Source organism: Ornithorhynchus anatinus, chromosome X3 (assembly GCF_004115215.2).
Source record: "Ornithorhynchus anatinus isolate Pmale09 chromosome X3, mOrnAna1.pri.v4, whole genome shotgun sequence".
NCBI lineage: Eukaryota > Metazoa > Chordata > Mammalia > Monotremata > Ornithorhynchidae > Ornithorhynchus > Ornithorhynchus anatinus.
The window spans coordinates 26173018-26200251 of record NC_041751.1 but is presented as its reverse complement, the minus strand read 5'-3'; the positions used below and the strand labels follow the sequence as shown (position 1 = coordinate 26200251).

The window sequence follows — 27234 nt, the reverse complement described above, 5'->3', positions numbered from 1 at the left end:
AGGGCAGCAACAGGTCTCTAGCTGGGACTAGAACTCAGATCTCCTGTCTCCCAACCTGACATTCTTTCCATTGTCACACTGTCCTATATACACTGAAAAAAAAAAAAAAGACATAGGTTCCTTAAACAACGCAGTCACTGTAAGCACCTGGAATCACATTAAGACACAAGCCACTATCCTAGAGCAAAGTCTGGTCTCTCCTCAGAGGTGATAACAGGTTTGAGAGGAGATGAAATATTGGCAGAAAGGAGATGCATGAGTAGGGAAAGTATAAGAGTGAAATTCTAAGATGGCTGGGGTGTGGATCTCCTGGGGTCTTCCCACAAGTATTCACATATTTGTCTCTCAGAGATCGTTTCCAGCGCTGGAGTAAATACATGCTAGATCAGATCCAGTTTCTGTTCCACATGGGGCTGACAGCCTAGATGAGAGGGAGAACAAGTACTGAATCCTCATTTTACAGATGAGAAAACTGTGTCACTTGCCCAAGGTCTCACTGCAGACAAGTGGCAGATCTGGGATTGAAAGCCAGGTCCTCTGACTCCCAGGCTAATGCTCTTTCCACTAAGCCATGCTGCTTTTCCAGCCCACTTCAACCAGGATGGGCCGCCCAGCTCCCAGGGAATGCAATGGCAGGTGCAAGACGCACGCTTTCTCTTTGCCTGCTTCCGCTACATCACCACACATCTTAACCGTGATTTGCTAATCCAGGATCCTATCATGGTAAGCAAGTGGTTGAAAATGGCAAAAAGGGCATAGAAAATTTTAAAACGAATAAAAATATACAAATTTTAAAAATAGTCTAAATCACAAATGATTAAAAAAAACACCTAGATTTGTGTAAAATAAATATTTCTAGAGAATGAAAGGTTTCTTTGGAAGTCAAAGGAAGTTTGTGCTTTCAACATCACCCAAGCAGCAGAAGAGAGTTACGTGGAAACCGGGGCCTATTAGTCCTTGCAGGAGAGTAAATACCTCGGGCTGGTGGTGTGTCGGTACATTCGTAGCTTGGTACTATTTAAGCACAGGTTTAAAAGCTCTCTGCTCTCTCCACACTTCTCTCTCCAGACCCCGACCATGGCCAACTGTGAGCACTGGGAGTCAAGGAGACAAGTAGACTATGAACCAAACCGTCTGCCCTTCTCTGAGCTGTAGAAGGCAATACAGGAAGAGGGGCGGGGGAGAGAATATGTGAAGCCTACAGGTGCGTGCATGTACGGGAGAGGATGGAGCAGGGGGAGATGCAGGACAGCATGGCTAGGCCAGTTCCGGTCAAGCCTTCAGTGCTTTCCTGAGGTCGCTGTAAAAATTGGCCAGCGTACTAGCCATGGCAGTATCGACTGCAGACTGAGGAAGCAGCCCTCGCAGATCAGTCTGGATGTAGCCCGTCAAGAGACTGTGCTTCGGATTGCCTGGAAGGGGCACACAGAACCAGCCGCAGGGATGATTGTGGCCACGGATGAAGTTGGGCCTCGTCTCGCCGTAGATAAGACTCACACCTGTAAAGCAAGTTTTACCCAAGACGGTTAAGCACAATTCAAAAGGGTCGGTGATGCTTCGGCTATACTTCAGTACCCTTCCCCACCTTCCAAGTTTGTCACTGGTTGGATGGGGACAGAACCACCCAAACAATCAAGCTCAAAACTGTTTCTGAGGGAGGCTTCAAAGGAACAGAACAGTAACCCTTCACCCCTCTGATTCACATGAGACAGCTCCCCTCCCACCCCCCAGCTGGACTTTTTGTTTATCCCTTTGAACAGTTGAAACTCCCCCGACCCTATATTAATGTCTGTCTTTCTCCCTCTAGAATGTAAGCTCCTTGTGGGCAGGGAACGTGTCTACCAACTCTCATACTGTACTCTCCCAAGAGCTTAGTACAGTGCTCTGCACACTGTAAGTGCTCAATCAATACCATCAGTGGACTGCATCTCCATATTCACTCGGGAGAGTTCACGCTCTCCTAAAACCCGGCTTTAGTAGTTCTAAGCTCTCTGCCCGGAAGGCCCAAGAAATGATGGTTTCCTAACATACAACTTGACAGAGTGAAGAGAGGAATAGTATCCGAGCCCCAAGGAGGTCATTACCGCAGGATAAGAGCCCCTCTTGATATTGGGTGGTGTAGGAGAAATCAACAAACTCTCTTGGTGCAATAATATTCCACAGCTGGCCAGCAGTGGTGTAACGCATCACACAGCAATTCTACAGGAGGGAGAAGAGCAGAGGAGATACTGAGATCAGAATGAGCGCTGAAAGGAGACCGTCCATTTAGATTTCACAAAACGAGGGGTAGAGGGTGGAGTATGCAAAAAGCCATGTCACACGTGAACATCACCTAACGCCACTGCTAGCTAGTTGTTCTCACAGTGGACAGGAAACCCAGACTGATCATACACTGCAATATACCTACTCTCATGACAATCATATTTATGCAATAAGGTAAACACATGCACTTGGTACAGTGCTCTGCACAGAGTAAGTGCTCAATAAATGTCATCGATTGAAAACACATTTAGAGGTAATCTGCAGTAGAGTATCGTCAAAACATTGAGGTAAGCGCCATCAATGACCAGGATGCATGATTAGCGTCTAGCAAACCTTTTTCTTTGGCCCGATCCGCTTTGATAATTTATTCCCAGTGAAACTCGGCTTCCAACAGTACAACATCAGAGCTGTTGGGGGTAAGTGAGGTGGTGGCTCTAGGGGCTTGTGGGAATGCATTTGCAGTCCATTGCAAGGGCTCCAGAGGGACCCCTAACCATAACGTATATTGGGCCCAGCTCCAAGAAAACGTGGATTTCTAGGGTGAGGGCTTGCTGGCTTCAATCGCTCCCAACACACATGCCCTGGCCCAAAGACTATGAGTCCCAGGAATATTTAACGCTTTAAATCCTCTCACTCTGCCACCCAGCTCACATGTCAGCTGACACCAGAAAGAGAAGCCCAACCAAATGTATTCAGGATTCACCAACACCAGCAGCAGAATATGCTGCGCAGGCCCTGGGGCAGAGTATTTTGCAAACGTGATGTTCTACAGACATTCCTAAAAACATCAACCATAATGGAGACTTTTCCACAAATCACACACAACTCCGGGAATTTTTGAAACTGTCCAGCTTTAAACCCCACGAGTATATGATAGCTGAGCAAATCTTGATACCAAAGTCACACTTCCTAATAAACTCTGCTTACAATGACAGGCACATTAAGAGTCCAAACTCTAAAGAACTCATTCGGGGAGGGGGAAAGGGAGTGATATTCAATAATAAAGGGAAAACCCTTTGGGGCTTGGCAATTCCCTAATAAAAAGCCTCTCTCATGGGATTTCATTTTTGGTCTAAAATCCATCCCCAAACCACTGACACCGTCAAGAGTGGATATAGTGCCTTAAGCACTGTTTAAGGCTCTTACTACCTTGACGGCTCCTACCTGAGGCTCTCGCTAGAATCAGTTCATTTTAGTGGCATTTATACTCCTGTTCCCTTAGGGGTCACAAAATTCCACCAGGAAGCATTACCTTTTTCTGCTTACTCTACTCATAGCACTGGGTCTACCCACAGCATCCTTTGGTCCCATTCAGGTTCCAAGCCCGATATTTACCTCTTCAAACTGCTCAATGATATCCATGGTGGTCATTAGACTATCCCAATCCAGACGACAGGGCCCTGGGCAAATGTGATCAATTACCCTGTTGGCAACATTCTCCACAACACCCTGAGCTTTGTACCTGGAAAAACAAAAGTTTAAAAAAAACAAAAAACTTCCATTGCTGCTCTTGGAAGAGTCCAGATTTAAAAAAGAAATAAGAGGATTTTTCAGGAGGGTGGGTAGAAAAAGGCAGTCCTGAAGAATTCATTCATAAAAATCATTCAAGTGCTTACTATGTATCAGGGACAGTACTAAGCACTAGGGAAGCCACAGGATCATCTGGTCAGACACAGTCCCTGTTCCACATGGGACTTGCATTCTAAGGGGGAGGGAGAACAGGTATTGAATTCCCATTTTACAGATGAGGAAACAGACCAAGAAGTTAAGTGACTTGCCCAAGGTCACCCAGCAGGCAAGTAAGTGGCAGAGCCCAAATTCAAACCGAGGTCCCCTGACTGCCAGGCTCAAGCTCTTTCCACTAGGCCACACTGCTTCTGAACATGGAGTTGATCAAGAATGAGACCCCCATGTTGTAGGGAAACTAAGTCGGTCAGTCATTCATATTTATTGAGCAAGTAGCCTAAGCTACTCGTGGGCCAGGAATGGATCTTGTACTTCTGTTGTACTTTCCCAAACTCTTAGTACAAGTCATTGTACTCGGTGGATACTAAGCAAATGCTATTATTCTTATAGTGAGATTCAGTCTTCCCTTGTACTCTCCCAAGCGCTTAGTACAGCTCTCTGCACACAGTAAGCACTCAATAAATACAACTGATTGAATGAATTAATGAATATCGTGGTTCAGCCATTTGAGCTGAATGTAAAAAGTAAAACTAGAGAGTTCTTTTAGAGCAGCCAGAGTATTTTGACAGCAGCAAGATTGTGGGGAATTCGAAGTAAAGGCCCCCGTCCTGGCAAGGTACACGTGTGGAAGGAGCTGAAATTTTTTTTTTCCTCTTTGCAGAACAGCTACAGTCATCCCACACCCATTTCATTCCGGGAATTGGAGTGGGAAGGGGAGCTGGAGTAACTCCAAGAGCGACATCGGGGCTCTCTGAATACCCTAATTCTCTGACAGAAACCGGTGCAAGGCCTTGCTACTCAAGCAAAACACATTAGTGGCAATTTTGTTGACTCCACTGGCTCCACCAGACAGCCCTGAGTTGGCAAAGAGGTAAAATCTCCACACTGTAGGGCACTCAAGAGCTTTGCTGTGCCTGAAGGTTGAAAAGGAGGTCTTCTATATTCATAATTCAATCTTTTCTCATTCTGGCTCCACTTAATCAGCTACAAACCTGGGAACTGAGAAGCACTGTGAAGCCAGCTTTGTACAGAAAGCTGTTTTTTGCCTTGACCACAGTGGTCCCTACTGGACTGTGAGGAACCCGATGCCTTCCACATGAAGACCCAGAGTTTTCTATTTAATTTAGTGTCTGCTGGGTCTCCACAGGTGAGGTAGAGAGGCTGGGCAATAATGCAGACCATTCAGGCCAGAATAAAACATCCAACAGATGGCAGGCCCAAGGTGGATCACAACATTGAGCATATTTGGTGAAAAACTGCCCAGCTCTCCCCTTCACTTAGCTGTATAGACACAGCACAGGGCAGAGCTGCTTCTGACCCAGTTCAGGCAAAAATCCAAACTTTTTTGGCACTGCAAGAGGCAACACAGTAATAATAATGGCATGTGTTAAGTCCTTACTATGTGCCAAGCACTGTTCTAAATACTGGAGTAGATACGAGATAATCCAGTCCCACATGGGGCGCATGGTCTAAATAGGATGGAGAACAGGTACTTGAATCCCCACTTTTTAGAGGAGGAAACCGAGGCACAGAGAAATTAGGTGACTTGCCCAAGGTCAAACGTTTGAGTCCTAATGATCGGGAAGCCCAAGAAGACTCTTGGGTTAAAATGTAGAAGCTCCACCTCAGGTGTAGCCAACAACTGTCAAAGAGCTAAGCAGAGGGTGAAGAAGCACCCTGAGCCTCACCCACATCCTCTCCCTACAAAGGCAGAGCTCAAAAGGGCTTTCGGAATTACCTATCCAGTACTTACAGCCAGCCGTTGAATTCCTCCGATGGTTTCCGCCAGATTGTTACATCTTTCTGGAAAAGTCAAAAGATGAGATGGTGTAAACAAATTTCTAAGTCATGGATGTCCCCCTATTTTACAGTGACCCTTAAGATCTGAGGCTCGGGTTCACTGAATGGGCCAAATCAGAATCTTCTGAATCTCCTAACTATAGAATCAATTATGGCATTTATTAAGTGCTCACTCTGTGCCGAGCACTGAACTAACGCACTGGAGTACATACAAAGTAATCAAGTTGGACACGGTCCCTGCCCCACATGGGGCTCGAAGTCCAAGTAAGAAGGAGAACAGGTATTGAATCCTATTTAACAGATGAGGTACAGAGAAGTTAAGTGACTTGCTCAATGTCACACAGCAGACAAGTGGCAGAGGCAGAATTAGAACCCAGGTCCTCTGACTTCTGGGCCCATACTCTTTCCTCTAAACCACACTGCTAAAATGCTTAAATGAATCTTTAAGGCAGAGACATACTGACTATAATAGCAAGCTCTTCATGGGCAGGGAATGTATCTCACTGCTTCTGGTATATTCTCCCAGATGCTTAATACATCGTGTAGCATTCGGTGAATCCTCAACTTGACTACTGCATTAGCCTCCTTGCTCAACAGCCTGTCTCTCCCAACTTCAGTCCAATCATTCAATTGTACTGAGTGCTTACTGTGTGCAGAGCACTGTACTAAGTGCTTGGGAGAGTATAACATAACAGAGTTGGTAGACATGTTCCCTGCCCACAGTGAGCTTACACAGTCTAAAGGGGGGAGACGTTAATATGAATAAATTATAGTTATGCACAAAAGTGCCGTGGGACTGAGGGAGCAAATCCATGTGCAAAGGAGACACAGAAGGGAGTGGGAGAAGAGGAAATTAGGGCTTAGTCTGGGAAGGCCTCTTGGAGGAGAGGTGCCTTCAATATTCATTCAGTCATATTTATTGAGCACTTACTATGTGCAGAGCACTGTACTAAATGCTTGGGAAAGTACGATACTACAGACACATTACCTGCTCAGAACGAGCTTATAGTCTAGAGGCTCTGAAGGTGACTCTGTGGCCTGGAATGCCCTCCCTCCTCACATCCAACAGACATCACTCTCCCCACCTCCAAAGCTTTTTTTTTTTTTAATGGTATTTGTCAAGCACTGGGGTAGATACAAGATAATCAGGTTGGATACAGTCCTTGTCCCACATAAGGCTCACAGTTTTAATCCCCCAAACTGAGGTGAGACGTTAAGTGGCCTTCCCAAAGTCACACGATCCTTATTAAATTAATTAAATCCTTATTAAAACCACATCTCCTCCAAGAGGCCTTCCCTGACTAAACCCTCATTTCCACTTCTCCATCACCCTCGCACCCTCTATTCACTCAACCTTCAACCCCACAAGCACTTTGGTACGTATGTAATTTATTTTATCATCTATCTCCCCCTCTAGACTGTAAGCTTCTTGTAGGAAAGGAACATATCTCCTAACTCTTAGATTGTACTCTCCCAAGTGCTTAGTACAGTACTCTGCACATAGAAAGTGCTCATTAAATACGACTGATTAAAAGCACTGCAAATAAGAATCCAGCAAAGCATATTTCACACTCAAACCAGACACCTGGGCCAATTCATACCTCCACCAAGCAATTTCCCTAGAACACGTTCTAAGATGACATTTTAAGCCTTTATTCGCAGAAAGCAATTTTATTCAAGTAGTGCTGCTTTATCTACAGAATGAAGATCACACACAGGAAACAGCAATTAAGCTTTGCTCGGCTGGACCCAAAACACACGCTACGAGAAGGGGAAAAGTTGGTCTCGATCAATTCCGAATGCTTCCAAATTGAGCCAAATCCTCACAGGCGTCAGCTGCCCACCGGGAAAGAAATGGTGGCAGCAATTTTCCAAATGGTACTCATATTTTCTGAAAGGGGCAGCGCAGTTTCTCAAAGTGAAGAAGTGAAAATCCCAGGGAGTATTTTATGCACACGGAGAACGTTGCTCAAGAAACCATTCAATTCAGACCCATTATCCAAGCAGATTCCAGCATAGGGAAATGCTTGACTTCCACATCTATTTCAGTGCTTACTATCGTATCTATTGAGTGCTGTGTGCAGAGCACTGTACTAACTGCTTGCAAGAGTAAAGCATAACAATCAACAAATAGTCCCTGTTCCACGTGGGGCTCACAGTACTCATTCCCATTGTACAGATGAGGCAAGTGAGGCACAGAGAAGTTAAGCGACTTGCCCAAAGTCACAGGGCAGATATGTGGCAGAGCTAGGATTAGAACCCAGGTCCTTCCGATTCCCAGGCCCATGTTCTATCTGCTAGGCCATGCTGTTCATATCATAGTGCCCAGGATGACACAAGGAAGGGAATTCCATAATATCCCTCAATAATCCATAATCAGTGTGCAATGATTTTCCACAGCCAGAAAGCTCCTCCTAACACTTAACTAAAAATCTCCCTTGATTCACCAAAGCCCGTTGGTGCCTCAGTGGAGATGGAGAAAAGGTTGTTTGTCCATTTGGGGGCAATAACCCTTCACATATTTAATTCTTCAATCTCTTCCAGACCTCTGCATGCTTTTCTCATGTCTCATGGTCTAAAAAATACCCTGTCACCCTCTGCAATTCCTCCCTTCTCTCCAGTGCCTTGACTAGGCCCAAAATATTGTGAGCTACAGTGGCAACGTTTCCTTCTGATCTACATTCCCAAGTCTCCATCCCAATTTTGTAGTCCCTGCCCCTCTTGAGACTCCCCATCTACATTAGGGAATCAGGGACCACTAGTCAATCACTCAATCACCTTCCCCCCTCCTACCTCACCTCGCTCCACTCCTACTACAACCCAGCCTGCACACTTCACTCCTCTAATGCCAACCTTCTCAGTGTTCCTCAATCTTGTCTATCTCACCACCAACCCCTTGCCTACATCCTGCCTCTGGCCTGGAACATCCTCCTTCTTCCAATCCAAGACAATTACTCTTCCCCACTTCAAAGCCTTATTAAAGGCACATCTCCTAGAAGAGGCCTTCCCTGACTAAGCCTTCCTTTCCTCTTCTCCCGTTCCCTTGTGTATTGTCCTGACTTGCTCCCTTTATTCATCCCCGCCTCCCAGCCCTGCAGCCGGTATGTACATATCTGTACTGTATTTATATTAATATCTGTATCCCCCTCTAGACTGTAAGCTCACTGGGGGCAGGGGATGTGTCTGTTTATTATTATTCTGAACTCTCCCAAGCGCTTAGTACAGTGCTCTGCACCCAGTAAGGACTCAATAAATACAACTGAACGAATTGTCCAACATGAGCCTGTTTGGATTTGACGCAGCACAGCGACAGAAGAGATGACTTGTGCATATAGGCCTGGTGTTAAAATGGGTGATTACTACATGGGAAAGTCTTCCTTAACCATGCGATTGGCAAGAATGCATTCTCCTTGTTAATAGGAGACTGAGTGCACAACACATTCAGTGTGGCCAAAACTCTGGACCGATTTGTTGGGGCCAAGAGGCAAATGCCACTGCACACATACTAACTTACCGTTTTCTTCACAAGTCGCCACTTGTCCTCTTCAATGTTATGGTACTGGATGAGAGTATTGTGGAGTTTATTTGCAAGAGAAGAGACATCTGGTAGGTGTTCCATTTTTCCTCCTGAAGATACAAATCGAGATTTGACATCAGCAATTAGGGGTGGATTAACTTAATGAAATTAACCATTCCTTTGATATCTGGGACCAATTATTCAATTTTGGCAGGATTAAAAGCAATTCCACAACAAAGCTGCCCTTTTTCTGTTTAATCAGAATCTAAGAGAAAAACAGAGGGCTAGAAACTTTGAGTTCACTTAAAAATAAATTTGCTACTTCTTAGCTAAGAATTTTTTAAAAATACATATATCAGGGTAGATAAGTAGTCAAGGGGTGGGGGTTATTACTCTCATTCTCAGTGATATTTGGCTAATCTGCCCAGAGCAGAGCTTTTCCTAATATAAAGAGTTCACAGTCTCACCCAATCCAAAGCTGGAAAGATACGAGGTGTATGGAAATATACCAGTTTTTCCTCCCCATATTTTCCTGGACATAAACCAATATTTACCAGTATTCCTTCCTGACAGTCCCATATCTCCTCTCTTCTCTAGCCACTGAAATACATGATTTCCTATACATCGGAATTTCAATCTATAAAATATCTCTTCACTTAAGAGCTAGATTTTGCACACATTCTAGCCAACTAGTGATCCACAACCTAGGCTTAAGATTAAAAGAAAAAAACATATCATAGAAATCCCAAAAGGATATGGAGGTCAGGAGAGAGAATCTAATTTCCTTTTCCTAAAATAATCCAAATAGACATCAAAGTCTTTGAGACAATGAGAATCCATAGTAAGTTCTACCATTAAAAGAATCTCAAGGCTTACTGCCCAAGAATGTCTCAAACCTTGGCACGGAAACAAGTTACTACTCTTGAAATACATATTCAACATAATTGTATATTTAGTAAAAACACCCACATGACTGAGGATTCATCCCGTTAACTGATCAACTGCATTTATTGAGCACTGTGTGCAGAGCGCTTGGGAGAGTACAATATAACAGAGTTGGTAGAACGTTCCCTGCCCACATCGTCTCGTAATGGAACTCGTTTTTCATTCATTCAATAGTATTTATTGAGCGCTTACTATGTGCAGAGCACTGTACTAAGCGCTTGGAATGTACAATTCGGCAACAGATAGAGACAATCCCTGCCCATTGACAGGCTTACAGTCTAATCGGGGGAGACAGATGAAAACAATAGCAATAAATAGAATCAAGGGGATGTATACCTCATTAACAAAATAAATAAGATAATAAAAATATATACAAATGAGCACAGTGCTGAGGGGAAGGGAAGGGAGAGGGGGAGGAGCAGAGGGAAAGGGGGGAGAGGGGGCTGAAACCCCAGGTTTTTTAAGACTAAAATCTCAGAAGTCACCCGAGCCTTTTTCAAGCCTAACCTCAGCCGACACAAACTAGGACTTTCTAGCCTGAAATTAGAGGTTTTGGAATTCTGAGGTCTTTGGTCTCCTAAACCCTTTTAGGTGATGTTTCTTGCTAGGTATCCTGAGATGACACTACCCTCCAGGGCTTTGAATTCTACTTTGCAATCACCCTAATCAACATCGGAAGTCATCAGGGTTCACAATCTAGCCCAGCCCTAAGCCTGGCCGCTTTGACCAGTTTTCTGTCCCTTCCCTAAATAGTGTAGTCCAAATATAGGTGTGGAACTAAAGAATCACAAACATATCTTCTATAAAAGACTAAAAAAGTACTTTTACAGAAGGGAGGTTCAATCATTATGGTTTTGTAGTATTCAAAAGAAAAAAGAAAAATCAATTCATAAACTCATGTGCTTATCACAGTCACCTGAACCCAGGAGTCACCTGGATGGCTCAGAAATCGCAGTCTCTATTCAGTGGTCCAGAAAGACTTCCTGAAAGCCCAAAAGTCAATTGTGATTCTACATTCCTGGACTTTCCAGGGATCTTGGATGAAAAGGAACAGGCAGCAGCTAGCCTCTGCTTTGAAACTATCCTTGCTCCTGGAGGTCAACTGCATGCTCAAGTAGCAGCAAGACTGCTGCTAATCCCTCTCCACCCCCCCGCTCTGGTCACCCCGCCTCCGCTCCTCCCCTCCAGTCTCATCACGCTGCCCCAACTTCCCATAGTGGTCAGGGTAAATTCCCACCAAATGGCAGCCTGAGAGAATTGACTCCTTGTGCCTTCATCTTCCGCTAGGAAGGGCCAATCTCACTACCCTAGGGGCTTCTCCTGTCACCCTGCTCACATCTCCACCCAGAGGCCTGGAACACCGCTCCATGCCGGGACCCCTCGGTCAACAAACACAAAGTGGGGATAGTTCATTGGATCTTAGCAGGATCACCCCAAGCTGACTGGGATTGGCCCTCCAGACAGGACTGTCAGCAGCCATTGGGTGGCCCAGCCTAGCGGGCACTGACCTGAAAGCGGTGGGTATCCTCGTGCTGATGGCACAGGTCCTGATCCCCTCTCCGGTCTCTTCAGGGGGAGTAGGCTTCCCTCAGTCTCAGACCCTGCTCGTTCAGGATCACATATGCAGGGCTCCTCTACTAGGTGGCTACAAGTTCAGGCTCACAGAAGAATTCTTCTCCAGATACTCCACTGGGTATCCAAGCCAATCACTAAGAGCCAATCGGTAGCACTTATTGAGCGCTTCCTCTGTGCAGAGCACTGTATTAAGTAAGCGCCTGGAAGAGTGCAGTAGATTCTGATGCAATTGCTGCCCTCGGGAACTTTAATCTAGTAGGGGAGATGAAAAAAAAAAGTTAAAGATAGGAGGAAAAAGAATGGAAAAATTAATATATGAATGAACAAATATGATGGACTAACTGTGAGTACATAAGAGTGGTGATGGTGCAAAAGTGCTGAAGGGTAATTAGGTGGATACGACCTGGGGAAATGAAAAAATAACCAGTGAAAGATTCTCAAGTGAGGTGGGATTTGAGAAGGGCTTTTAAGATGGGGGAGGGCTGTGGTTTGTCTGATGTGAAGGGGGAGGGAGTTCCCAGCAGGAAGAAGAGCATAAGCAAGGAGTCAGGGACTGGAGAGATGAGAATGAGGCATAATGAGTAGGTAATCTTGAGAAGAATGAAAAGTGCGAGCTGGGGTGTAGTGGGAGAAGAGAGAGGATAAATAAGGGAAGACGGGGAGGTGGGGAGAGCTGATAGAGTGCCTTAAAATACGTAGTCATGAGTTTCTGCTTGATGAGGAATGGAATGGGTAATCATTGAAGGTTTTTGAAGAGTGGAGACATCCACTGGATTTCCTCCTAACCCCCCCCCCCTCCCTTGATGCACAAGTACACACTCCTCCACTCCATTGTACTCATCTCCTCCATTCTCAAAATCTTCTTCTCCCCACCAGCCCCAGTCCCCACTGCTAGGGCAACATCAATCCCCAGCCCTGACTTCTGCTATCACAATTTCATTTTATCCTACTATTAAACAACAAAAAAAGTCATCTCCCATTCAACAACACTTCTATTCCTTCCTCATCGAATCCCACACCCACAACTACATCAACTCTTCCAAAATTAACTCCCTCCTGAAATTCCTTCTCTTATCCCCAGAGACCTTATCCGCTACTTTGTTAGCAAATTTGAAACCTTCAGGAAAGAACTTCCCAAATTCTCTCCATCATCTCCTCACAACTCTATTTCTTCCTTGTCTTTCTTCTGCTTTTCTGCTTTCTCAAGAAGTCTCTTGCCTACTCTTTGAATCCAGCCCCCTCTACCTGCACCACTGGCCGTATCCTCTCTCAAAAAAACAAAAACTCATCCCACTCTTCTCCCCTCCCTCACTTTTTGAAAACTTCTTACTTGGTTGCCTGCTTCCCTTCTGCCTTCAACCATGCCCAAGTCTCCCCGACTTACACTCTATAGCTATCCACCCCTTCTTCCATTTCTATCCAAACTCCTGAAAAGAGTCATTTATTCCAGCTGCCTTCACATCATCTCCACTGACTCGTCTTCATCCATTAAAATCAGTCTTTTGACCTCTTCAGTCCACTGAAACTGCCCTCTTTAAGGTTACCAATGACTTCATTATAGCCAAATCCAATGGGCTCCATTCTCTCCTAATCCTCCTTGACATTATTAATAATAATAATAATGGCATGTATTAAGTGCTTACTATGTGCCAGGCACTGCACTAAGCACTGGGGTGGATACAAGCAAATAGGGTTGGACACAGTCCCTGTTGCCATGTGGGGCTCACAGTCTCAATCCCCATTCTACAGATGACGTAACTGAGGCAGAGAAGTTAAGTGACTTACCCAAGGTCACACAGCAGACAAGTGGCGGAGCCGGGATTAGAACCCATGACCTTCTGACTCTCGGGGCCATGCTCTATCCATTACACCATGCTGCTTCTCAGCTCCCTTTCATGAACCACTTTGAGACCTCAGTTTTGCTGACATTTCTAAGCGGCTTCTCTTGCTACCTCTCACCCCGTAACTGTTGGTGTCCTGCAAAGTTCTCTTCTGGGTCCCTTAACTTCTTGCTCGACATCCACTCGCCTGGGTAGCTCATCCACTCGTACAGCTTCGACTATCACCTCTATGTGGAAAACTCCCAAATCTACCCCTCTAACTCTGACCTCTCATCTAACCTGCAATCCCCTATCTCCTCTTGTCTCCAGAGACATCTCCACTTGGATATCCCGCTCTGTTGTGACGCTTCTGCTGTTTTTTGGCTCAGATCTGTCCAGGTGCATATACGCCCCTTACGTATAGATCCTTATACTCTCCGGTTTCCCCTATCGTAATTTATTTTACGGTCCATCTTCCCCCTGTAGACTGTAAGCTCCTTATGGGCAGGGATCGTGCCTACCAACTCTATTTGTACTTTCCCAAGTGCTTAGTACAGTGATCTGCACACGGTAAGTGCTCAATAGATAGCTTTGATTGCAAAGGACAACTGTGAATATTTTGCTGCCATTGTTCAGGGGTGGGGGGGTTGTATTTTCCAGTAAAATGGAAGAGGCTCTCATTAAGGCAATCTGAATAGCATACTCAACACTGGTTTATCAAATGGGTGTAGGAACAGCAGTGTCGGCTGTCAGTGGGGTCTCAGATCTTCTGTTCTGTGATCACAGAAAAAGTGCAGCCCTTCTCCCTACCAGACATCTTGCAGTGTGCGTCACTGGGCACAGGAAGACCAGGGCAAAAACTGTGGCTGACAAAGCATGAACCGTCATCACTACTGCAAAAATAACTCAAGAATATGTCCTAACAGTAGGACATTCTTTCCCCCACCCCCCTTAACCCCTTGGTGCCTGAACAATGCTCAGTTGTACGGTTATGGGCCAGAAAAAAAAATACCTGATTTTTTCCATGGACAAAGTATGATTCTCTCCAGGAGACTCACACTCATGGATGTAACTTCACCATCGGCAGCATCAATCAGTGGTATTTGAGTGCTTACTATGTGCAGAGCACTGGACTAAGCACTTGGGAGAGTACCGTACAACAGAGTTGGTAGAAACGCTCCCTGCCCTCAACAAGCATACAGTCAAGTCAGTCGATAGCATTTACTGAGCGCTTACTATGTGCAGAACACTGTACGAAGTGCTTGCGATCATTCTAGACAACAGTAGGCCCAGACCGGGCACATCAAAGAGTTTGTCCCAGATTGTGTGTGATCCATTCATATGCCTTGCTCTGCACACATTAAGCACTCAGTAAATACCATTCACAGACTGGCCAATCTCAAGTCACCTTAAATGACTTCACTGTCTTCATCCACCTTTTATTGGTAGGTCACCCTCTTGGAAAGGGGAGTGACCTTATATTGTATGCCCCCTCTCCTCCATTGAAGTTTGTTGGCCCTGGCTGTTAACCAGGAGCTTTAGCAAAAAGTGGTATGCAAATCAGTGGGTATTTTTGAAAAAATTACTCCAAACAGGCAATCAGATAAAGACTCAGTCACCAGGTAGCCAGAGAAACCCTTGCTATATATAATTGGTTTTGGAAATTCCTAAGAGTCCCCGCTTAAAGAAATATGGCTGTTCTGCCTCAGTCTACTGTCACTGAGGCCCGCCTATTAAAGTTCAGGGTGTGGTGGGGCACAGAATGATTACAGGGAAGGAAAAACAGGTCTTGTGAGGAAAGCTTTAAGGAATGGGACTGCTCAGTCCGGAGAAATTAAGGCTATGGAGCGATTCAAGTGCTGGCTTTAGCTATCTGAGGCTTAATTACCAGGACAACACTTTTTTTAGTTTACAGAGAATGAAAAATCTCTAATCCTGGATCTGCCACTTGCCTACTGTATGCCCCACTTTCCTCATCTGTAAAATGGGGATTCTATACCTGTTCTCCCTTATACTTAGAATGCAAAACCTCAGTTGGGGCAGGGACTGTGTTCTGACCTGAATACCTTGTATCCCCCGCCCCCCAACTGCTTAGTACCGTGCTTGGCACAGCCTAAGTGCTTACCAAATACCCCGATTATTATTATTCTTATTTAAAAAGATAAAAGAAAATTGGCTTGAATTTCTACAAGACAGTTCAATTGGACAGCATGAGAAATGAAGCATAAGGATAATGAAATCTTAAAACAAGCTACCAGAGAAACAGCAGGGCATAGTGGTTAGAACACTGGCCTAGGAGTCAGAAGGTCATGGGTTCTAATCCCAGCTCAGCCACTCATCTGCTGTGACACCTTGGACAAGTCACTTAACTAGGCCTCAGTTCCCTCATCTGTAAAATGGAGGTTGCAACTGTGAGCCCCACGTGGGACAGGGACTGTGTCCAACCTGATTTGCTTGTATCCACCCCAGTGCTTAGTACAGTGCCTGGCACATAGTGCCAAACAAATACCACCATTATTATTACTACCAAGGAAGAATACGGAACTTCCATCCCTGAAGATTTTCATGTAAAAAGAAAAGAAATTGGGGTTGGGGAGGGAGTGGGGCAGGCTCTCAAACCTCAATAATACTGGGTCATCTGGGGTCAGGATCAGTTCTGTGATTCTTGGAAGCAAATTTCATGTCCCTAGTGCCCCAACCCAAACCCAGGGCCACCTGGAAGAGCTTCTCTGGTGTTGAAGATACTGAGAACCTTCAAAATGGCAAACAATCACCCTTATCTTCCCATTTACAAGGGGCAGTTACAGCAGGAAAGCCCTCAACCAGAGAGAGAATGGGAAGAGGAGAAATTGTCCTTCCGGACAGGCTGCAACTACAGCTATGGCTGAGCCAAGAAATTTCCCAGGAATGCTTTTCTTTTAGGACATCACTTGAACAGTTCCATCAGAGTCACTTACAGGCCCGACAACATCAAATGGGAAGACAAGATCACACACAAGGAAATGCTGGAACAAAGTCAGTTTGCTAACACTGAAGCTGTGCTCAAGTCAGTGCAGCTGTGCTGAGTCAAACAGGAGAGGAGACTGAACTTCAGAATACCCAAACTGCCTTGAAATTGACAAAGCGAGGAGAAAAGAAAATATTTTAAGCATTAGACACTGTTGCATGCAGCTCAAAGCCGGGAGTTAATTGCCAAGGATAGACCATCAGGAGGCACTAACAATTGAGAAAGGAATAACTCTACGAGCAGAAGCTTCCTAAAAAACAGGGGATAAGGAGGCAAAAGAAAAATAATGCCAGGTTCTGAAAACAAACATGATAACACAACAAGGGACAGGTTTTTCTGTGAGTACAAGGTGGCCCAAGACTATGGGTCTTACAACAGCCTTTGGCAGTCATACAGGGACTCAAAAGGTGAATTTCACCACCGGGGGCATCTTCCAGTATGAAGGATAACTATATAAAGACCTTGGCAAACAATGATCAACCCAACTGCAGTATGACACTTGGTTAAACAGAACCTATTCCTCCCAATCTCTGCCCAAAGAATACATTCAATAGCTGAGGATCTCCCTCACTGCATAGTCCTTCTCACCCCAATATCAATTTATATTCCCATTATCCCCAACACCCCACTTCACCTGATTTGGAAGGCCTCTTCCTATAAAAAATACCAGAGTTATAGCTGTTCCAAGTGCTACTACAAACACTGCATGTTATGAAAAAAGTTCCTTTAATACACACCATATTCATTTCTTCCTGTAACAAGTCTGGGTTTGCCCAACAGTGGTGTCAACAGTGAAACCCCTTACTGGAGTTCTTAAGCTCGTTCCTTGATCGAAAATGGATCAGAGTTAGACGGGTGAGAAGTGGCTAATTTAGAACCGGAAGGGGCCGATCTCTCACTTCCTCCAGAATGAGCTCATTAAGTTCTGTTTTCATTCTTCGCTAAGCCCTCATTTCCTCTCTCCGCCTTCCCCTCTGTGTCACCTGTGCACTAAGCGCTTTAGGAGAAGTGGCGTGGCCAAGTAGAAAGAGCACAGGCTTGGGACAGGAAGAAGGTTCTAATCCCAGTTCCGCCACTTACCTGTTGTGTGACCTTGGGTAAATCACTTAATGTCTCTGTTCCTCAGGACCCTCATCGGCAAAATGGGGATCAGAGATCCTTCCTTCCAACTTAGACTGATTATCTTGTGTCTAACTCCAGTGTCTAATACAGTGCTTGGCACACAGTAAGTGCTTAAATTCCACAATTATTATTTTTATTTTATACTCACCCTTAGTATGTAAATATCCTTATACTCGATTTTCCCTATCCCTAATCTATTTAATGTCTGTCTCCCCCCATATATTGTAAGCCCTTTGTGGGCCAAAATTGCAATTGCCAACTCTGTCACATTGTACTTTTCCAAGTGCTTAGAGCAGTGCTCTGCACACACTAAACTTTCAATAAATATTGATTTAACCGGATGATAGTGAGATTTATTTGGAAACACTTATCTGAGTTTTTTTAAATTAAGCTTTTTAAAAGAAATGCCATGAACATGGATTCTGTAAGAGTATCACAAATCTATGCTACTAGGTCTAGATGTACTGTAATAATTTCTTTTTCATTTTAAAAAAGTTCAAACGGTCAAATCCTTGGTTCTTTTTTGTGGTGTGGGGTTTTGGAAAAATAAACCACATCAGAATGCTTTTAAATTCAAAATTATTTGCTCATTTTGTGGGTTAGGAAACTACTGTCTGTGAAATACAACTGAGATTGGAATAACTATATACTGAATCATATTCTCAGTGGTCTTTATCTTCTCTTCCCCAGGCACCTCGTTGAGGCCATTTCAGACCAAGATAATAATAATTGTGGTATTTGAGTGCTATGTGCCAGACACTGTATAAAGCACCGGGGTAGATACAAGTTAATCAGGTTGGACACAGTCCATGTCCCACTTAGGACTCACAGTCTCAATCCCCATTTTACAGATGAGGTAACCGAGGCCCAGAAAAGTAAAGTGACTTGTCCAAGGTCATAAAGAAGACAAGTGGCAGAGCTGGGCTTAGGACCCAGGTCCTCCTGACTCCCAGGCTCTATTCACTAGGGTCGAGCTGGCTCCTAATGTTGGTATTTGTTGGTATTTGTTAAGCGCTTACTAGGTGCCGAGCACTGTTCTAAGCGCTGGGGGAGATACAGGGTAATCAGGTTGTCCCACGTGGGGCTCACACACTTTTAATCCCCATTTTACAGACGAGGGAACTGAGGCACAGAGAAGTTAAGTGACTTGCCCACAGTCACACAGCTGACAAGTGGCAGAGCCGGGAGTCGAACTCATGACCTCTGACTCCGAAGCCCGGGCTCTTTTCACTGAGCCACACTGCTCCTAGGATCACGGTCAGGAATTGCTGAGCATCTACTGAGCGGGAAGCACGGCATTAAGTTTGGGAGAATATAGCTGAAGCAAGACACATGTTCCCTGCCTTCAACAAGCTCACAAAAGGAGAAGACGGATACAAACTGCTTAAAATATTGTGTGTAGGAGGATATAACAGGAAGTGGTTTCAGTATATCATGAATAAACCAAAATTATTGAATACACACACGAAAGTCCAAATAAAAATATACGAAAACAGTACGGGTGGCTGTGGTGCTGGGCACTATTAGGTTGTAAGAGCCTTGATCCATCGATTAATGGTATTTATTAAGTGCTTACTATGCGCCAGGCACTGCACTAAGCGCTGGGGTAGAGATAAGCTCATCAGGTTGGACACGGTCCCTGTCCCACATAGGGCTGACAATCTTAACCCCCATTTACCAGATGAGGTAAATGAGGCACAGAGAGGAGAAGTGACTTGCCCAAGGTCACACAGGAGACATGTTGTAGGAGCTGGGATTAGAACCCAGGTCCTTCTCTCAGGCCTGCACTCTATCCACTAGGCCATGCTGCTTGAGCACTCTGTGCAGAGCACTATACTAGGCACTTGGGAAACTACAATACCACAGAGTTGGCAGATGAAATCCCTGTCCACAAGAAGTTTACAGTCTCCAGGGAAGACAGACTTTAATGCAAATTACTTTCCCAAATGCTTAGTACAATGTTCTGCACAGAGTAAGCACTCAATAAATACCACTGACAACTTGGGTATTGTGAATTATTTGGGGAAGGCTTTGAAGTAGGAGAGAGCTGTGATCTGAAGATTTGGTTGGGAGAGTAGAAAGGGGAGAAATTCCAGGACTGGGGAAACAACTCAAGCATGAACGGAGGTGGGAGAATCAAGAGCAAAGTACACTTAGTAAATGAGCTTGGGAGAAATGAAGAGAGCCAGCTACAGAGAAGCAGGTAAAGAGAGCTGATATCAAAAGAAAAGAGGAGTCATGAATCTCAAAACCACAAATGCACAAAAATCAATCAGTGGTATTGAGTGCTTATTGTGTGCAGACCACTGTATTAAGCACTCGGAGGAGTACAGAATAACAGATTTGGTAGAAATGTTCCCAGTCCACAAGGAGCTTACAGTCTAGAATCCTGCAAGCATGAGAGTCCTTATCGTCTCACTGGATCTACACCGGAATGTTTATGTGCTATTTGGGGACTAAACAGCTCTATCCAGAAGTTTAGCTCGATTACTGGGAGTGGACTGGACTGGTTTTAGGAATGTAAGCTCGTTGTGGGCATGGAGCGTGTCTACCACCTCTGTCCTATTGTACTCTCCCAAGTGCTTAGTGCAGTGCTCTGCATATAGTAAGCGCTCTATAAATACCACTGATTGATGGATTAAATGGGCCTGCTCTAGTGAGGCTTGACTCGAGTGCTAGACCAGATCCCAGAATTTTGGCCCCTGCAAAGCTCTAGCACAGTATATAGAGAAGCAATCACTTAACTTGTCTATGCCTCAGTTACCTCACCTGTAAAATAGGGATTAAGACTGTGAGCCCCATGTGGAATGTGTCCAAACTGATTAACTTCTATCATCTGCCCAGGCGCATAGTTCAGGGTCTGGCAAATAGAAAGTGCTAAAAAGTTACTTAAAAATGTACATCTTGTTGATCTCACTAATCTTACGTGCTGGATACGGAATGACATATAATCCCAAATCACGACTCTGATAGTTTTTATTGATGAAAAATATTCCTTTAGACACTGTCGTCACAATACCTTTCCCCCTCATCTCCACCCCACTGGAAAAGTGTTAATACAAAGGAAGCAAGTAATCTATACGTAGATACTGAATAGGATACCCAGCCTGTTTTCTCCTAAACACTAGCCTCTTCACCTTGAAGGACCTGATCACAATTCAACCATCTTCTCAGAGAACCACTGGATTAAGCAGTTATTGCTGTTTATTACCTCATCTACAAGCCTTAAACTTCCCGGAGCTCACCTCGACTGCTCGATCCCCACCTTCCAATCAGCCCATCTCAGTCCTCCCCTCCCAGCACACCCCATCCTCCATCAATCATATTTATTGAGTGCTTACTATGTGCAGAGGACTGTACTAAGCACTTGAGAGCTCCTCCCCCATCCTCTCATTCAACCCACATATTCAATCACTAAATTCAGTCAGTTCAACCTTCATGACTTTGCTAAAATCTGCCCTTTCCTCTCTATCCAAACCACTACCACATTAATCCAAGCACTTACCCTATCCTGCCTCGATTACTGTATCGGTCTCCTTGCTGACCTCACTGCCTCCTGTCTTTCCCCACTCCAGTCCAACACTTCACTTTGCTGCCCGGATTATTTTTCTACAAAGACGTTCAGTCCATGTTTCCCCACTCCTCCAGCACCTCCAGCGGTTACCCATCCACCTCCATATCAAACAGAAATTCCTTACAATCGCCTTTAAAGCAATCACCTTGCCCCCTCCTTCCTCACCTCGCTCCACTCCTACTACAAGCCAGCCAGTACACTTCGTTCCTCTAATGTCAACCCACTCACTGTACCTTGATCTCACCGTTGACCTCTCTCCTAGGTCCTGCCTCTGGCCTGGAATGCCCTTCAGTCTTCCTATCCAACAGACAATTACTCTCCCCAGCCTTCAAAGCCTTACTGGAGGTACACCTCCTCCAAGAGGCTGTCTCCAACTAAGCCCTCTTTTCCTTTTCTTCCAGTCCCTTCTGCGTCGCCCTGACTTGCTCCCTTTATTCATCCCCCCTCCCAGCACTTAAGTACATATCTGTAATAGAGTATTTATTTATATTAATGTCTGTCTCCCTCTCCAGACTGTAAGCTCGCTGTGGGCAGGGAATATCTGTTATATTGTTATAGTGAACTCTCCCAAGTGCTTAGTAGCAGTGTGCTGCACAGAGCAAGTTCTTCATACGATTGATTGGACACCAATTATCTCATAGGGCAAAAGAATGTAAAAGAGATTACTTTTTCGGGGACCTCTGTTGTTTACTTCTTAGGATCGGGAAAAGGATTGAGACTGTGGGCCCCATGTGGGACAGGGACTGAGTCCAACCCGAATGGTTTTATCCACCCTGGCACTTAGCACAGAGCCTGGCACATAGTAAGTGCTTAACAAATATCATCATCATTATTATTTTAAATTATGCCACCGCGGTGACATTTAATTATGATGGTGTTGGGATGAAGCCGCAGCTGGAAAACTTGCGTCTGAAGATGAAACAACTGGAAATCATGATGCGTAAGCTTTTAAGTAGCAACCGTTGGAACGATGGCATTTACTGGTCACTTACTGTGGGCAGACTAGGCGCTCGGGAAATACAAAAGAGTAAATCGACACAATCCCTGCTCTCGGGGAGGTTACAATCTAGCGCAGGGGAATGACATTAAAATTACGGACAGAGGAAGTCCCTCCAGACTTAAGATCGTTGTGGGCAGGGAACGCGTCTACCGACTGTTATAAGCAGTGTGGCTCAGTGGAAAGAGCGCGGACTTGGGAGTCAGAGGTCACGGGTTCTAATCCCAGCTCTGCCGCTGGTCAGCTGTGTGACCTAGGGCAAGTCACTTAACTTCTCTGTGCCTCAGTAACCTCATCTGTCAAATGGGGATGAAAACTGTGAGCCCCACGTGGGACAACCTGATCACCTTGTATCCCCCAGCGCTTAGGACAGTGCTTTGCGCATAGTAAGCACTTAACAAATACCACAATTTATTTTTATTTATTTATATCACACTCTCCCGAGGGCTTGTACCGGGCTCTGCACACAGTAAGTACTCAACGATGACTGACTGGAAGCAAGGGGATAGGAGGCACATAAGGCACATAAGGGTTGGGGGTGGTATCTAAAGCTCGGAGGCGATACAGAAGGGAGGGAGGATAGGTGGAAGAAAAGAAGGGGCAATCAGAGAGGGCTTCTTGGAGGAGGTGGGATTTGAAGATGGGGAGAGGGGCAGTCTTCGGGATATAATAATGTTGGTATTTGTTAAGCGCTTACTACGTGCCGAGCACCGTTCTAAGCGCTGGGGTAGATACAGGGTAATCAGATAGTCCCACGTGAGGCTCACAGTTAATCCCCCTTTTACAGATAAGGTAACTGAGGCACAGTGGAGTGACTCGCCCATAGTCACCCAGCTGACAAGTGGCAGAGCCGGGAGTCGAACCCATGACCTCTGACTCCGAAGCCACTGAGCCACGGGGGAAGACGACAGAGACGCGATCTGGTTCAACTGTTTCGAGTTAGCCCTGCGGTCCAAATCGTAAACGGAAAGGGGAGTGGTGTAAACAAGACTCGTTCCACAGACGTGTCCTTGGGGGTAAAGTCCTGCCGTGACTCACCGTCCTCCGGCATCTGACGTGGGCGAGGGGACGTCACCGGTGCAGCTGGGGCGGCTGCAACTGCCCCTACCCCCCACCCCACCCCCGGGCTCAGCTCCTACTCCGCACCCCCAACGCCTACAACGGCGGCTGGGGAAACCGAGGACCTACCTGAGCGAGCCATCTCCCGGGGCCGGGATCGGCGTCCCGAGCCACCTCCGTCCCCCGCTCGGCAGACTAGCCGGGCGGCGCGGGATGGAGATGCCAGCGCACCGCGCCCACCTCCCGCTTCCCGTCCGGGCCGCTCCGGGGGAAGGCGCTCCTCTCCGCCAGCTCAGCGCGCAGCCGATGGCCACCGAAACGGCCGCCGAGCCGAGCTCGCCTTCGCTTTACCCTCATCGTGGGTTTGGAAGAGGCGGCAACGGGACGGGGGAGGCGGCCAGCCCCGCTTCCGATTGGCTGAGGCGCCGAGCGCCGACCGCCCATTGGTCCCCGGGAGATGGAGCGATGCGACGTCAAGTGAAGCGGCCGCGATCCCCCGCTGGATTTGTCGTAGCCCCGCTGGAAGGAGCCGCGCTTTGCCTCTCCTCCGGCCCTCCGGCAGCCAGCACAACCGACGCCGGGGCCTCGCTTTAACCTGGGCGGTGTGGGAACTCCACCGAGCTTCGCATCAGTCGCCCTTTCGATTTATTTCCTTTTAATGGGCTTTGTTAAGCAATTACTATGTACCAGGTGCTGTCCCGACCGCGGGGATAGGTCAGTAAATCAGTTGATGATGTTTAATAATGATAATGTTGGTATTTGTTAAGCGCTTACTATGTGCAGAGCACTGTTCTAAGCGCTGGGGGAGATACGGGGTCATCGGGTTGTCCCCCGCGAGGCTCACAGTCTTAATCCCCATTTTACAGATGAGGTAACTGAGGCACGGAGAAGTTAAGTGACTTGCCCACAGTCGCACGGCTGACAAGCGGCGGAGTCGGAATTCGAACCCATGACCTATAACTCCCAAGCCCAGGCCCTTTCCACTGAGCCACGCTAATAATGATAATGTTGATATTTGTTAAGTGCTTACTATGTGCAGGGCACTGTTCTAAGCGCTGGGGGAGATATGGGGTCATCCGCTTGTCCCACGTGAGGCTCCCAGTTAATCCCCCTTTTACAGATGGGGAGGCACAGAGATGTTAAGTGACTTGCCTACAGTCACACAGCTGACAAGTGGCAGAGCTGGGATTCGAACTCATGACCTCCGACTCCCAAGCCCAGGCTCTTTCCACTAAGCCACACTGCTTCTCATTTGTTAAGCGCTTACTATGTGCCGAGCACTGTTCTGAGCGCTGGGGTAGAGCTTGGCTCAGTGGAAAGAGCCCGGGTTTGGGAGTCAGAGGTCGTGGGTCCGAATCCCGACTCTGCCCTTTGTCAGCTGTGTGACTGTGGGTGAGTCACTTCACTTCTCCGTGGCTCAGTTCCCTCATCTGTAAAATGGGGATGAAGACTGTGAGCCTCACGTGGGACAACCTCATTCCCTGTATCTACCCCAGCGCTTAGGATAGTGCTCTGCACATAGTAACAATACCAACATTATTACAAGCTACTCAGGTTGTCCCGCGTGGGTTCACTGAGCACTTATTGAAGCAGCATGGCCTAGTGGATAGAGCAGGGGCCCGGGAGTCGGAAGGGCATAGGTTCTAATCCTTGTTCTGCCCCTTGTCTGCTGTGTGACCTTGGGCAAGTCGCTCAACTTCTCTGGGCCTCGGTTATCTCATCTGTAAAATGGGGATTAAGACTGTGAGCCTTATATGGGACAGGGACTGTGTCCATCTTGATAAGGTTGCATCTACCCCAGGGCTTAGAACAGTGCCTGGCACGTAGTACGCACATAAATATCATACTAATTATTACCGTGAGCTAAGCTCTGTACTAAGCACTAGGGAAAGTACAATGTAATAATAGCGATGGTATTGAATAATGATGGTCTCCCCTCTAGATCGTAAACTCCTTGTGGTCAGGGAACCTGTCTACCAACTCTATTATTTTGGGTCATTGGTTCTAATCCCAGCTCTGCCACTTGGCTGCTGTGTGAGCTTGGACAAGTCACTTCATTTCTCTGTGCCTCAGTTACCTCACCTGTAAAATGGGGACTGAGACTGTGAGCCCCACGTGAGACAGGGAAGGTGTCCGACTTGATTTTCTTGTATCCACCCTAGCACTTAGTATGGGGCTGAGGGAAGGGTGAATAAAGGGTGCAAATCCAACTACAGAGGTGATGCAGAAGGGAGGGGGAGAAAAGGAAAATAAGGGCTTAATCAAGGAGAGCCTCTTGGAGGAGATGTTTTTAGTAAAGCTTTGAAGGAGGGGGGAGTGAATGTCAAGATAGTAGATACAAGATAATCAGGTTGGACGTAGCCCTTGTCCCACATGGGGTGCTCACAGTGTAATCTCCATTTCACGGAGGTGGTAACTGAGAGCCAGAGAAGTTACCTGACTTGCCCAAGGCCACACAGTAGACGAGTGGCAGAGTTAGGATTAGACTACCAGTAGGTCACACTGCCGAGGGACCTCCTCATTTGGATTAGGACAGTGCTTGGCACATAGTAGGTACTTAACAAATGCCATCATTATTATGATTATTATTATTTCTTTGGACTTGCTTTACTGCACCAAACTAGACATGTCTAAGCTGCTAATTATAAGATGTTGAAATGTCACAAGCACCCTCAAATTGTTCATATTTGCCAACAAGCAGCACTGGGGATGGGGTTATACTAACCCTACATCAGGTTTGTAGTCGAATTCAGTCAATCTAAAAAAACTCCAGCTGTATGCAGGTCAGCCCTAATTAGCAGCACATGTGAGTTCCATTTGGTTAAATATTAGTACCTCATTCAAGGTCCATAGGAAAATACTTTCACAGTTTACAAAATGGGTGAATAAATACCCTGGCAACCAGAAAAGGAACCTACGTCGCGAATACCCTCCCCTGCTGTCCCCCCGAGGGGTGGAGAAGGAAAGTATCCTGGACTTATTTTGCTACATATCTTGGGCAGGACTGCTCCCTAAATCTCCCAGCCAAGGTCCTGCTTACCCCCAGGGTGGCACTTAACTGGCCTTGTTGGCAGAGTGGCCAAACTTATATGGTGTTTAAGTTCTTACTATTTGTCAACCACAATGGAAAGCAGTGCGGCCTAGTGGATTAAGCATGGGGCCTGGGTTCTAATTGCTTGTCTACTGTGTGACCTTGAGCAAGTCACTTGTTTACTCTGAGCCTCAATTACCTCATCTGTAAAATGGGGATTAAGAGGGTGAGCCCTATGTGGGTCAGGGAGTGTATCTAACCTGATTAGGTTGTATCTACCCCAGTGCTTAATACAGTGCTTGGAGTATCAAATACCATTAAAAAAAATCACTCTTCTAAGTTCTGGGGTAGATTCAGACTAATCAATTTTCAACCCTTCTGTCACTTGCTTGATATTGATACTGCACCAGATGCTTTATGTCTGGTGTTTTTATTTTAAGCACTCCTAGCTGGACATGGTGAGAACTGAGGGATTGAGCACTGAGGGAATTGGGGGTATCTTGGAGAACTCAACTAGGTTTAGGGGTGCTCCTGGTGTACTTTTGCACAATGGTCAAAATGGTGCATGTTACATTATTATGCTATATTACATCACATGCAACTCCATGTCCAGAACAGGAATACTCCTTGACACAGCCATGATGTGTTCCTCAAAAAGAAGGATGTATTGTATACAGCAGTACTGGGGGATGCATTTTCTCATAGACATGTGCAATTTAATAATAATTATTATTATTATGGCATTTGTTAAGTGCTTACTGTGTGCCAGGCACTGTACTAAGCACTGAGGTAGACACAAGCTAATCAGGTTGGACATGGTCCATGTCCCATATGGGGCT

At 45.9% G+C, this 27234-nt stretch overlaps 1 protein-coding gene across 2 annotated transcripts; it reads right to left on the bottom strand.

The window, feature by feature from the left end:
* Positions 1-512: 512 nt before the first annotated feature.
* Positions 513-23583, bottom strand: STARD4 (StAR related lipid transfer domain containing 4). Of its 2 annotated transcripts, XM_007672809.2 has the most exons (7): positions 23494-23583; positions 11719-12037; positions 9263-9375; positions 5702-5751; positions 3598-3724; positions 2085-2199; positions 513-1499 (listed from the first exon to the last, which is right to left on the bottom strand). In XM_007672809.2, exons 3-7 carry the CDS (start codon positions 9365-9367, stop codon positions 1273-1275), a joined length of 624 nt encoding a protein of 207 aa, XP_007670999.1. In that variant the 5' UTR covers positions 9368-9375; positions 11719-12037; positions 23494-23583; the 3' UTR covers positions 513-1272. The 2 variants fall into 2 exon arrangements, with proteins under 2 accessions (XP_007670999.1, XP_001511944.2); XM_001511894.3 differs by lacking the exon at positions 11719-12037 and having other exon boundaries at positions 23494-23574.
* Between the last annotated feature and the right edge of the window lie 3651 nt (positions 23584-27234).